Genomic DNA, 14,160 nt, shown 5'->3' on the forward strand with positions numbered 1-14,160 from the left:
CAGTAGGAGCCCCCAGTCCTTTATAGCAGAAGCTGCCAGAAAAGCCAAAGTGGCAGATCTATCATGAGATAAGACTTTGTTTTCAAGATTAGGGTTAGCTGAAGAACTAGATACTACCCTTGGTATCCTTTTATCCTTCAAAATACATAATTTTGAAGCCATTTAGACAAAAATTAATGACAGTATAGTTAGGTGGTTGGCATAGAAGTTAAATATTGACAAAATTCTAGTCAAACATAAAAAGTCGTTAGGGTAGGTAGTTGATATAACTGTGGTGCAAGTAGCTTTAAATATGTCCCTGTATTTTCACATTATTGGTTTCCACCTGTGTGCTTTAATGAAAATATTGTTTCCAAAGCCTCTGATTTCTTTTTAGCTAATCTTAGATCAATACTTGTCTTTGAAACAGTTGTCTGAAATATGCTGTATCTTGATTTCAATAGCTGTGTATTTGGTTCTGCCCTATATTCCTTTCTGATCATGCCTTTCCAGTACTTTTTGAATCACTTTCCTCATCTCTTCTCTTTTTCTGCCTGTGAGTAGCATCGGTTTGGTCCCTGTGGTCACCCTCTCTTCTGCTGTGGTCCATCTCCAGAGGAGACTACTTTTAGACATAAATCTGACCAACATTTCTGTTCATGACTCAAGCTAGCCACTTGTACCCTAAGCTATAGTTTTTGATCTCTTCTAATTGGTGTCTAGCACTGTTGCAAGCCCAGTGTAGCTAGAGCAGAGCTCCCATTCTTGAACCAGTGTGTTGGACTCGAGAGCTGATGCTTCCTTGGTCTGGCTCCTGCTGCTGAAGCTCTGGCTGCTGCACGTTGGTAGTCTTGACGGCCAGAATGCAAGAAGGCCTTTAAAGCTGTTCTTGTTTGCACGTGTGTCACTTCTTTCCACTTGAAACTTTCTATTTTACATGCAGTTCCTTACATCCTGCTGCTATGTCAGGGTTGTAGCTCCACAGAAGAAAGAAGGATAAAGATCTGTTATTTGCTAAAACTACAAAAGTGATTCCAAAATTACTATCCGTGGTAGTTGCAAAGCAGTCACTTAAAATAGACAAATGAGAATAACACAAAAATGGAGTTGTCTTCCTCCTTAATTAACAAATTTATTCACCTTTCGGAGTACAGAATAGATGACAAAAGCTTGTTTAAATATTCTTAATAATAACATCCCAGTATGTTCTGTTATATGCTGTTAGATGGAACAAGATAATTTGACAAGTCTTCAGTATAGTTTTTGGTACTGGTTGGTGTCTAATACACATGCAGAATGAGTTTAAGTCAGGGAATCAAGTCCTTAAATGTTCTGTATAAATTATTGATGTCCTCTTAAATATAACTGTTATATTAAGATGTGTTTTGGTAAGTATTCACATTTCTGAAACGTTTTGCTTTGTAACTGCTCCTCTTGAGAGAAAAAAATACAATGTTATAAGGCTTCTGTAGACCCTATAATTAAGGTATTGGGAACCTCTCTAGACCACAACTTTAAACCTTTAACCTTATTGATTTTAACATGCTAATTTATATGGTTTAGAAAAATTGCTAGGTTTTCAGAGCAGAAAAGGCTTGAGAAGCAGGTGGGTAGAGTGGGTCTGTAACCTGCGTAAGCAAACTTCTGTCATTTTGGTGGGAGCTCTTGCCATCTATGGCTGCAACTATGAACGGTCATCTGCTAGCTGAAAAATACAGTGTCAGAGCTTTTTTGCAGACTGGCCTTAGTGTTCTATTCTTTAGCTCAGATACAGACATTCTCTGTTAGAAACCCAACATGTGTAGTGTAAAACTAACATAATGATTTATTCCTCATGTTCTCATAGTTTTTACAAATATCAGTCTTTAAGATCATACCAGTAAAGGTTCGATTGTGTCATGTGAAAAATGCTGGGTTTGGATAAGAGTGTTCGTTGAGTCATCGAAGTTGAATCAAAAGAGGATAAAAATGTGTTGGAAATAACTTACACATTGTAAATGAGTGTATGTCACTGTTGTTTTGGATAAGAAATTTAGCACTTTCTTTTATATGGAAGCATCCTTTTTCATTACTTCCATGAAAAGGAGAGGTTTCAGGATTCATTTATTAATCAGGCTGTTCTGATAGATGGTGACCACTGCTACATACAGTTTCTTTTTGTGGACTGGTGTGAGCAGTGGTGTTTGAGAGCTGCAGAACATACACATTCATGTCTCATTTGCACCTTTCTGTTAATGCACACCACCTCAGGCATTCTTCTTATTCTTATGCTCTACATAATATTTCTATTAACTTGTTTATTATACGCGAGCATATAATTCATAAAGTTGATATGGAACTATATACTCTTTGGCTGTTTCTTACTCCAAAGTTCTACTTATTTTGAAAGAATGCCGCCTTTTTTTTTCTTTTTGAACAATTTGAAATTATTTTATATTGCTATTGTTGCCAACAGTTTAAGAAAAATCTAATGGCAATTAAAAAAATAATGTGCCTATTATAATTTTTTCCTCCCCCTAGTTTAAAAATTATCCTGAAATGAAAATAACTCTTTATTAAAAATAAAGAAAGAAAAGGCAGAGGCATCACATTGAATCCTTACTGGAAGACAGTTTTTTAATATTACTAAAGACAAGGTATACAGCAACATGTCTTGATGCATGTGGAAGACAACTTTAATCTCTATGGTTTTGTTACTTTATAATTCTGCAAGTTGTTACTATGTGTTAGGTGACAAAATTATTTTTACTGTGTCTCATAAGTGATACCTGGGCATGACTGCTGATCAGTTCATTAAGGAGGAATTTCTTTTACAGCTAGAAATGCTTAGTGTTAGGGAGAGGAAGAAACAAAAAGAAGGAAACACTTTCTGCATGGTAGAAAATACATTTAAATTATTTCATTTGCTGGAAAACTGGAATAGATATAAGCAGTTATAATATTCTTTAGAAGATTTATTGTCTTCAGATATCTGTATAGCCAAAGGATAATATAATTCAAAATTAATCATCCTACTTATCCCCCCCCCCCCCCCCCCAAAAAAAACCCAACCAACCAACCAACCAACAAAACCCCATAAACCAAAAACCACAAAAAACCCAAAACATTTCGAGTCTTTTTCTGTAAGGTGAAAAAAAAGGAAGATAAATTTCTCTCAAATGTGCCTTGGAAACTACTCCAATGTACTATTTCGCCATTATAAATTGATTCTTGGTAATTTATATACTAGTGTTGCAGATGCAAGCAATTTTCAGATAAAACAGAAGTGACCAATCATTCTGTGAGTGCAGTGTGGATTGGGGGGGGGGAGAAGTGATTCCTTGGAAATTATATTTTTGGGAGTACTGCTTTTCAGCTCCTACTGAGGACTGATTTAAGCTGTAAGCTGGCTGAAGGGTGACTTCAGCAGTGGTGCCTGCTTTAATGTGCTGTCTTAATTGGACATGAGACCTAGTTTTCTTTCTGGAAAGCAGTAAATAAGCTTGGGTTTATTTCTGGAGTACAGGATAGTAGTCGAAACAACCATTAGAAAAATGGTTTTGGTAAACTTTTCTTTGAAAACACCCTTATGTTCTGAGATGAACAACCCCATGGATTTCCAGGCAAGCAAGGCAGGAATACAATGCAAAAGAAAACTATTGGTAGTACGATAATTATGTGGTGATGAACTCTGTTGTCCACAAAGAATTGGACCAGCTGCACAAGCTTCATTCTGGCTTCCTTAAATTCTGATGTTCACCTTTGAGTACAGTTACATTTGTGTGCAATAACATCCTTTAAGATGGAAGCTGAGGGTGAGTGGGATGAATAGGTAGGATGGGCAGCTGTGTGCTGAGCATGGGACAGACAGAAAGGTAGCTAGTGATGATCGGCTGTGCTTGTAGAACAGCAGCCTGTGCCATGGAGGCTGTGTATATCCTGATTTTTGACATTTTGAAGGTAATGTGTTGAATCAGTGGCATCTTTTCTCCTAGAGCCTGTTTTAGGATTACTTGTTTGCTAAGACCTGTTTTGGTTTTTCTGTTGTTTGCTTTCCTTAACAAGCACAGAGGTAACAAGAGCTTCTCTGTTTCTCTGCAGCTTTTACGAGAGTTGAAGCACCCTAATGTGATTGCGTTGCAGAAGGTTTTCCTTTCTCACAGTGACAGAAAGGTTTGGCTGCTGTTTGATTATGCTGAACATGATTTGTGGGTAAGTACAGATTTTCCTGAGTGTTTAAGCTAGTGTAATATGAGCTTGCTCAAACAGAAGTGTGTGTGGCATACCTTCATGCAGCGCAAAGATGCATAAATTTCTTGCTCTGTAATTAAGGGTCTAACTGACATCCTGTTCTTTGTACACTTTAAAACCTGCAAAAGGCTATGTAGAATTTTTTTAAAGTCAGATTTCATTTTGAAGCTAAAAGAATTTTCCTGCAAGTTAAACTTTTCCTGGAGTTAAAGAAAGCATTCCTAATTTGATACCTTCTAAAATAGAGTTTGGAAATGTATTTAGTAATTTTTTTCCCCTGCAGTTTTACCCTCACCCCCCTCACCCCCCAAAAAAGAAAGGAGAGGGACTGCTTTACTGAATCCTTTCACTGAGGTATAGTGGAAGTGACCAACATTCAATCACCTAATTCTAAACAGTGAATTTCTGACAGTATGAATGGAAAGGCAATAAGAAAAAAAAAGTAAGGACTGCGAATTGGGCCTACTGATGGACTATCACTATGTGGAAGAGGAGTAGAGACGTAGATGTCTGTGTCTAGGTTTCCAGCAAAATATTATATGATTTGATTTAATCTGTTGTAGAGGTGGACATCAGTGACATCATTGAACTCAGACAAATATTCAAGCTCCAAACCTATTGATAAGATGTGAGTTTCTTGGCCTGGATTTGTATTTAAACCCAGAAGATATCAAACGCTTAGTAAGAGTAATCAATATTTGTAATTCCTTTTGAAAATACCGGCAAGGAGAGGAAGTGGTAATATTAATTTCAATATTACTTTTTAAGGCTTCAGTAATCTCGAAGTTGCTGTTACTAACGTTAGTGACAAGTTGCTCAATTTTTTTGTACTTAGCTCTCAAGACACAAAATTGTAATTTAGGAGGAAAGTAAACTTAGACCATGCTCAGAACAAGTAAAGTCATGGTATTTCATTCCCTTTCATATGCTTAAAAAATAATGAATATGGTTTCTCAAATGGGTTAGCAGCTTTGTATTTTAAAAGTTTTCTTTATCAAAGTTCAGTGTACACTGAGTCTGTATTTCTCATAACTGGTGACAGTGATGATGAATAGGAATGCAGCAGCTAAAACCCTGTATGGACAGAATTTATTTGTGCATCAAGTGAGTTTACTCATTTTATAGAACAACCATAACAAACACATTTTACCGCTACATTGAATGGCATGTTTAAAACACCTTTTGTCTAACCTTTTCCATTTGAATTTATTTTGGGCATGTGGTTTTTACACTACATGGTGATTTTTCATGTGATTTAACAGCTGTAGATAAAGAATCACTGCAGTCTGTTCTTACCACTCCTCACATCTGGCTGGGTATTGGTTATAATCTCAGTGAAGTTAATTCTTTTCTATTATTTGAGACTGAAATGTTTGTTACACTAGTTATTTGATGTGAACTGGTCTCCCACTTCCTAATTCTCTTACTTTTTTTTTTTTCTCCTATGGGACATGCTACACAAATCATTTCTCCTTTCCTGTATAACTGCCCATGTTTCCTTGCTTCTTAAGCCTTTGCCAGGAATTCTTTTTCCTCCCTTGCATAAAGTTAGCCGTGCTCAAGGCACTCTTGGTTCTGGCTTAACCTTGGTCTTCATTTCCTTTACCGTCAGCACTTCCCAAGCATCGCTCTTAATTCCCCTTTTGTCTCTTTTGCTCACTCCCAACTTTGTGTCTTTTTCCACGCTGCCTCCTACACATGGAACAGCCTCCCAATTAACGTACGTAAAGTTCCTTCACTATCCTCCTTCAAAAAGCTCCTGAAAATCCACTTACTTTGTAACGCATTTCAGTAATAACAACCACTTGTCATTCTGTCTGTGTTGTGTTGTGTTTTGCATTTCCTGTGCTTTACAGCTTGTGCCCTTTCAGCTGTAGAATTAGTAGCAAGGGACTGGCACGTTTTGTTGTTGCTTAGCACCATGTGCTCCCCCAGCACTACGTAAAAACAAAATAAGTCTATTCATTGTAGATATCAGTTTAGAAGGATTTAAGTTTTGGAACTGTAGATGTGCTGGCACTAGAGAGATGTAGATTCCCAGAGGCTGTTAGTTTCAAATATAGGTAGCTTAGAGTTACTTACCAAAATTTGTCTGTAGGTATGGGAATCGTCTTTCTGTTCAAAGCTGCCCAGCTTTAGTAACTCCTGCTGGCTCAGTGAGGAGAGTAAATGCTCATCACTTGCAAACATCAGATTAATTAAAATCATTAAATTTTTGTCTTCTGTACTGGAAACATTTGGCAAGAGATGAATAAACCATACTAGATGCTATCTTATTTTGTTCATTTTGTAATACTGAAAAAAATTGTCCCGTTCTAATGAGCAAAAGTGATGGTGCCAATTAAGCTTATTAAAAAGTTCTTTTGTGGTGAGCAAGAACTTTTTTTTTTACTTTGCATTTAATTCCCAAGGATTAGACTGCTCAAATCTGTAATTTGAGTGTAGATAGCAGCATACTTTATAATTTGCTATGACTTCTGTTGATGCCATTACCAAGGGATGAAGAAAGCTATGCTAATTTGAACTACTTTTCACAGGTATTGATGAAGACGTATTATGTTGACCTTGCCTACAGACGTACTCACTGTTTAATAGCTAAGCCTATCAAAGATTTTTCCTTCATCACCTCTGAAGTTACATTATACAAAACAATGCAAAGCCATTCATGAGATTACAATAAAGAATGTCTAAGAACATAGCAGTTCTTTTGACCAATTGATTTATAACTCGTTTGCTTTAATCACCAGAAATCTTAGTGTAATCCACAAATGATTTCTGTATCATCTTCCTCAGCTATTAGTCTCTGTCAACTGGTAAAGCTCTTAGGCTGTTGGATGTGCCACATGTGTTAATTTATAGTGTTTACGTCTACACTGTTACCACTGCTTATATATGCTCATGCTGTGAAGTAAATGCAAGATTCCTTAGCTTGTACCTCACTGTAAAAAAGGAGCATCTGACACAAGGTTAAAAATATGTACGTCCACAGATTCCATTGAATATCTCATACTTTACAAGCCACATCCTTTCTTAATTCCTGGTAACTTGCTTCAGTCTCACACCTTTATATTCCAATTGTCTGAAATGTTCAGCTTTGTATGTTCATAGCCACAGAACCAACCATCTCCTGTTCCTTCTCTTGTGAGAGGCATTCCTTTTTCCGTGTCTGCTCATAAGGTCTTGGATGCTTTTAATCTGAACTGTATCCAGGTTTTCTGCCTTGATTAATTTATGTTGAGATTAAAAAAAAATGTAATTTAACACATAGCTGAGTTAATCTTAAGTCCACAAGTGGAACTGATACGATTTTTAAGTTACCTTTTCTAGTAGACAGTTAAAACTTCATAGTCTTACAAACTATGTGTGGGTGAAATCTTTCCAAGAAAAAGTAATTCCTTCAACTGATACGTGTATTTTTCTGCTATGTTAATTTTTGACCTTGGAAAAAAAGTGTTTCAAATGCATGAATTTTTTCTGTTTCGTTAATAAAGAATAGCTTATTTTCTTAATCAAATCTCATATATGTTCTTATTTTACCTTAGTCTTTAGATGTGCACTGCTGTGCAGAACTCACTATGTAAACCTCATGCACTTTAAGATATGATTCAAATTTATATTAAATACACTAAATGCATGATGATTACTTAATTGGACTTCAAGAAGAGTTTGATACAAAAAATGAGATCTGCTCTGGAGGTTAATTCTATTTGTTGTCAGTGTAGTTACTATAACCTCTTCAATGGCTTAAAGTACTTAAAGCTTTTCTTTTGCTTCCAGCTACTCTCCTATACTTCTACAGCATCAGCTTTTTAGTATTGGAAATCTTTTTAAAGCACACATTTCTGATTTTAGTACTGCAGATAAGTACATGTTCAATGTCTTCAGTTCCGTAGTCGCTGTATTGTTAAATAGGATTTTTGATTCAAAGCAACACTTTTATAACTAATTTTTAAAAAATATTCTAAATTGATAAGGTTTCTGCTTTTCTAGCTATGGTACAGATTTAATTCTCAGACTCACTTAATGTGTGTGTAACCTCAAAGCTTTAAGATGCCTTTTTCTGGAAATCTATGTTGTAACTTAAATCAGAAGCTTCTGAATCTTTGTTTTTATCTCATTCTGAAAAACAGTGACATTTTTATGTCACTGTTGAACGTGACATGAATGGCATCTTGAATGCCATTATGTGGCACATGCAGGACAACCAGGGGATCGGGCTCAGCCAGCATGGGTTTATGAAAGGGAGGTCCTGCCTCACTAACCTGATCTCCTTCTATGATAAGGTGACCCGCTTAGTGGATGACGCGAAGGCTGTGGACGCTGTCTACTTGGACTTTAGTAAGGCCTTTGACACTGTCTCCCACAGCATTCTCCTGGAGAAGCTGGGTGCTCACGGCTTGGACAAGCGCACTCTGCACTGGGTTAAACACTGGCTGGATGGCCAAGCCCAGAGAGTGGTGGTGAATGGAGTCAAATCCAGTTGGTGGCCAGTCACGAGTGGTGTTCCCCAGGGCTCAGTGCTGGGACTGGTCCTGTTCAATATCTTCACTGATGATCTGGATGAGGGGATTGAGTGCACCCTCAGTAAGTTTGCAGATGACACCAAGCTGGGTGGAAGTGTTGATCTGCTGGAGGGCAGGAAGGCCCTACAGAGGGACCCGGACAGGCTGGATCGTTGGGCCAGAGCCAACAGTATGAGATTCAACAAGGCCAAGTGCCGACTCTTGTACTTGGCTCACAACAACTCCATGCAATGCTACAGGCTTGGGGAGGAGTGGCTGGAAAGCTGCCTGGAGGAAAAGGACCTGGGGGTGTTGGTTGGCAGCCGACTGAACATAAGCCAGCAGTGTGCTCAGGTGGCCAAGAAGGCCGATGGCATCCTGGCTTGTATCAGGAATAGTGTGGCCAGCAGGAGTGTGGAGGTGATAGTGCCCCTGTACTCGGCACTGGTGAGGCCACACCTCGAGTACTGTGTTCAGTTTTGGGCCCCTCACTACAAGAAGGACATTGAGGTGCTGGAGCATGTCCAGAGAAGGGTGATGAAGCTGGTGAAGGGTCTAGAGAGAAAGTTTTACGAGGAGCAGCTGAGGGAGCTGGGGTTGTTTAGTCTGGAGAAGAGTAGGCTGAGGGGACACCTCATTGCTCTCTACAACTACCTGAAAGGAGGTTGTAGCGAGGCAGGGGTCGGTCTCTTCACCCTAGTAACAAGCGATAGGACGAGAGGAAATGGCCTCAAGCTGTGCCAGGGGAAGTTTAGGTTGGACATTAGGAAAAAATTCCTCACCGGAAGGGTTGTCAAACATTGGAACAGGCTGCCCAGGGAGGTGGTTGAGTCTCCATCCCTGGAGGTATTTAAAAGAAGGGTAGACGTGGTACTTGAGGATATGGTTTAGTGGTGGACTTGGCAGTGATAGGTTAACGTTTGGACTTGATGATCTTAAGGGTCTTTTCTAACCTTAATGATTCTATGATTCTATGGTAATATTGAATACGAAAAGCGGTGTCCCTCAAGGGTTTGTACTGGGACCAGTACTATTTAATGTCCTCATCAATGACATAGACAGTGGGATCGAGTTCACCCTCAGCAAGTTTGCAGATGACACCAAGCTGAGTGGTGCAGTTGACACGCCGGCAGAACAGGATGCCATCCAGAGAGACCTGGACAAGCTGGAGAGGTGGGCCTGTGAGAACCTCATGAGGTTCAATAAGGCCAAGTGCAAGGTCGTGCACCTGGGTTGGGGCAACCCACATTATCAGTACAGGCTGGGGATGAAGGGATTAAGAGCAGCCCTGCAGAGGACGACTTGGGGGTACTGGTGGATGAAAAGCTGGACATGAGCCAACAATGTGCGCTTGCAGCCCAGAAGGCCAACCGTATCCTGGGCTGCATCAAAAGAAACAAGGCTGGCAGGTTGAGGAAAGGGATTCTGCCCCCTCTACTGTGTTCTGGTGAGACCCCACCTGGGGTCTGTATCCAGTTCTGGAGCCCTTAGCACAGGAGGGTCATGGACCTGTTGGAGCGAGTCCAGAGGAGGGCCACAGAAATGATCAGAGGGCTGGAGCCCCTCTGCTGTGAGGACAGGCTGGGAGAGCTGGGGTTGTTCAGCCTGGAGAAGAGAAGGCTGCGGGGAGACCTTATTGTGGGCTCTTGGTACTTAAAGGGGGTCTATAGGAAAGATGGGAGCGACCTCTTTAGCCAGGTGAGTTGTGACAGGACAAGGGGTGATGGTTTTAAACTAAAGGAGGGTAGATTCAGAATAGATAGAAGAAAGAAATTTTTTATCATGAGGGTGGTGAAGTGCTGGAACAGGTTACCCAGAGAGGCTGTGGAGGCCCCATCCCTAGAGACGTTCAAGGTCAGGCTGGATGCATCTCTGAGCAACCTGATTTAGTTGAAGATGTCCCTGCTCCCTGCAGGGGGGTTGGACTAGATGACCTCTAAAGGTCCCTTCCAACCCAAACCATTGTATGATTCTATGAATGATACATTCACTGTCCAAGATCAGTTAATCCATGATCTGGGTATTTGTTAGGTTTGGTTGGATGTTTGTTTATTAATACTAGATTCCAGTCATCTCTAATAACTGCTTAGCAGCAAATGCCACTGAGAAATTTGGGGTAAAATTAATCTTGAAATTATTGTTGATAATAAAAATATTTCTGCAATGGACAGACTGGCTTTGTATTATCTGAAATACTTGTTATGTATATATTTTTTTTATTTTTAAAGATGTAGGATAGAGATTATAAGCATAGTTGTGTGTACCCCAAAATAATCATCAGGTAATGACTAGAAGAAAATATTCTTCCTACATGTGAATTTGGTGACACTAGCTGACTCAATATACGAATAAGTGTACTTAATTTCAGCTAATGCATACATGAACATTATTCAAAATGTCTAAATGAAATGGTGAAGGTGTTGCATACTGGTTTGTGCAACAAATCTGAATGTTTGCTTAATCACCTGAATGTTTTCTAGTAGGTCTGAGTTTTAAAGTCTTCCTCAAATATGGTGTAATCAGTTACAATTCTCTCTTCCACTAGGATTCAGTTTAGCTCTTAATCATGCGGATAATTCAGATGTTAGTTGATCGCAAATATTTTTATATACATGAAAATACTTTTCTCAGTGTAGCAGTTTGTTCTCTTTTATTTTTCTATAGTCATCTGTTTTTGTTTTAACTCAGTCCTGCTCCACTAGGTGATTCTTTGTGCAGTCTTTTCTGTCCTGTGCATATCCACCACTATAGGAGTCCGCTACCTGACGCAAGAATGTAAGATTTGTTGGGGCAGAAGGGAATGGGCTGGCATAGGTTTTTATTGTTTTCAAGTTACAATTTTTATCATCAGCCATTGTTACAGAAAGTCTTCATGGCATGATTTATCCCTTCCAAATATAATGGATGGAGTCTTGACACTGAAGTGATGGCTGGATTTCTTGCAGAGAGCAGCACCATTCCTTGTTGATAGCTGTCTGTTCTGAGAATATACTTGTCCTGTCACAAAACTTGCTTCTTCAGCCAGAGTTGTGGGGATTTGATGGTAGTTTGTGGGCTCATTTGCTGTACCATAAAGTGTGAGAATTGGAGGAGACAACAGATAGGAGCAGACCTCAAAGACAGAGACAAAGGTGCAAAAGCATAAAGTGTGTGAAGAATTAATATGAACAGAGTGGCATGAATACTGGGTGTTTCAGAAGTATACTGAAAGGGTAGTTAAATTCTGATATTTTTTGTTATCGTATAGAGTTATTTTGACATATTTAGGTCTGAAAGATCCAGAAGAACAAGAAAGACCCCAGCAGAACCTGAGAAAATGATACTGAATCTGTTTGCTCTGTGCTTCAAAGCTTAGGTATTTAAAGCAAGTTATCTTCAGCAAAAGTTAGTATTAAAGCTCCTTTCACTGTTACTTAAAATGTTGACCTCTTGTCAATTGGAAATGGATTTTTTTGTTAGACAGTTTGGTTAATGACATTCTAAAGAAGATATTTGATGATGGCAGTGTACTGGCATCATTTAGAGGGAGGCTGTTGAGGCATATTTTTTTCCCTTCTTTTGAAGGACTATGATATGTTGATTGCTGTAACGCTCCCAAAACTGGAAATGTAAGTGATTGCTGTAGAAGTACTTTTACCCACTTTTGTTTTGATTTTATTTTATTTTACTTGCGATATACCCTTGACAAAATTTTTTTAGTGTTTAAAACTCTGGTGTCTGAAATGAGTCCTAAGTGTAGGCTTATAAAGCTGTGATTTATTTCTGGAACAGCAAACAAATGTTATTCAGGTTAGTTGGGTCTGTCATTGCTTCCTACTTTTGAAAATTGTGCAAACAATGCATGTATAGTTTTCATACCACCTTTAGATTTTGATATATTCTTCCACAGCCTTTTAAGTGCTTTACATTTAACACTTAAGAATCTCACCTTTTTTTGGGTATTGATTGCTGAAGAGAGAAGGTGGAGATTATTTTATGTTTAAACTGAGACTTGAAGCCATATAATCTGAATGTTCCTCTTAATCTGGGCACAGATTTAATGTGTATCCACACTTCCATCTCTTCAATATTAAAAATGTAATTTTACTTTTTACTGGCACATTGACATAATTCTGTTTTATTCTCAAAGGTTGGATTAGGGATTGCATAGAAAGGAGGGGTTTTGCTAAAGTGTGGGAAAAAACAGTTTACTTCAGCAGGGAGAGGCATTTGTGTTGACACGATTGCATTTCAGTTTGATGGAGATTTTGAAACAAGCTCTGCCTTTAGCTGTAGAACTCAGTCAGGTTTTCTAGGGGGTTGTGTCTTGAGGTCTATGGATCATCTCGTGTCTGTTGAGGTAAGAGCTCTTACTGTAACTTCATTTAGTCAGACATGCGTAAAATCTCTCCTTTAGCTGGCTTCTTACTTCCATGAAAACTTTCCAGGTCTGACTTGTTTGTTGTGGTTTTTGTGGGTTTTTGTTTTGGTTTGGTTTAACCACTGTCATACTGAACAGCAATTCTTGGAATTGGGAATGGGATGACAAAAACAGTATGTTTGCATCAGATTGACTTCATTGGAAGCAGGGTAAAAACTAGAGATATTAATGGAACAAATTAAATGAGGTTGCTCTATGTTGTCATGCATTATGTTTTACTTTGTTTTTGGTGGAGAATTTAGAAAATGTACATGGTCGTCATCAGCCAATTTTCAAACCAATTTCAACACATTAAGTAACATAGAAGGTAGACAAGCTACTAGATTGAGTACTGTTTCATGAGTCACCACTATACTTTCTTTTGGAATGCTTAGCTCTGTTTCACTTGTTTATTATCATTTATATGGTCTTGGCTTTGCTAAAGCTAAAATGGTCTTGCTGAAATAAGCTGGTTCATCTGGTTTTTTTTCCTTCAATTCTATTATGTTTTTTGAAGTAGAAAATTGGGACTATACAGTTAATAAATAAAACCAATAGTTCCAGATGTTGCAAACAGAAAATTATTGCAAGCCTCTGGAAGCTTCATTACTTTTCTAGAACGTTAATAAATTTATACTTTAACATTGGTTAATGAAGTATTAATTTAATTTAGAATAGAGACTTAAAGCCACTGCCACAAAGTTGATGCCTTATTTGAGGTTAAAACAAAATACACAAAAGCAATAGAAATATTTTACATTATTTTTATTCTCAAACTGAATACCTAATTGGCTCACTATGTTTATTGGGTCCAATCAGTGGCAGCATGTTTTTAAGATCTGAGAATCTGAAAATACGGTTGCATGGGAAGGGAAGGTGGCTTGGCTACTTCTGCTGAATAGATTTGAATATTGCTTGAAGTTTCATTTACCTTGTATGACAAGCATTCTTCTTTAGTTTTGAAGCATCTTAGATATATCAGAAGGGGAGCCTGCACCTACAGTGTTCTAATGAGCTAATTAAAATGAAATTATGGCTGGTTAATGTTGG

General features: G+C 38.4%; 1 protein-coding gene across 1 annotated transcript in view; it reads left to right on the forward strand.

Annotated features, from left to right (window-relative positions):
* CDK19 (cyclin dependent kinase 19) overlaps positions 1-14,160 on the forward strand; it is a 136,282-nt gene that overhangs the window by 46,261 nt on the left and 75,861 nt on the right. The window contains exon 3 of the mRNA XM_064447463.1: positions 4,060-4,170. Coding sequence (XP_064303533.1) covers positions 4,060-4,170 — 111 coding nt within the window. The remainder of the gene's footprint in view (positions 1-4,059; positions 4,171-14,160) is intronic.

The sequence above is a fragment of the Phalacrocorax carbo genome, chromosome 3 (assembly GCF_963921805.1).
Source record: "Phalacrocorax carbo chromosome 3, bPhaCar2.1, whole genome shotgun sequence".
In the NCBI taxonomy this organism is placed as follows: domain Eukaryota; kingdom Metazoa; phylum Chordata; class Aves; order Suliformes; family Phalacrocoracidae; genus Phalacrocorax; species Phalacrocorax carbo.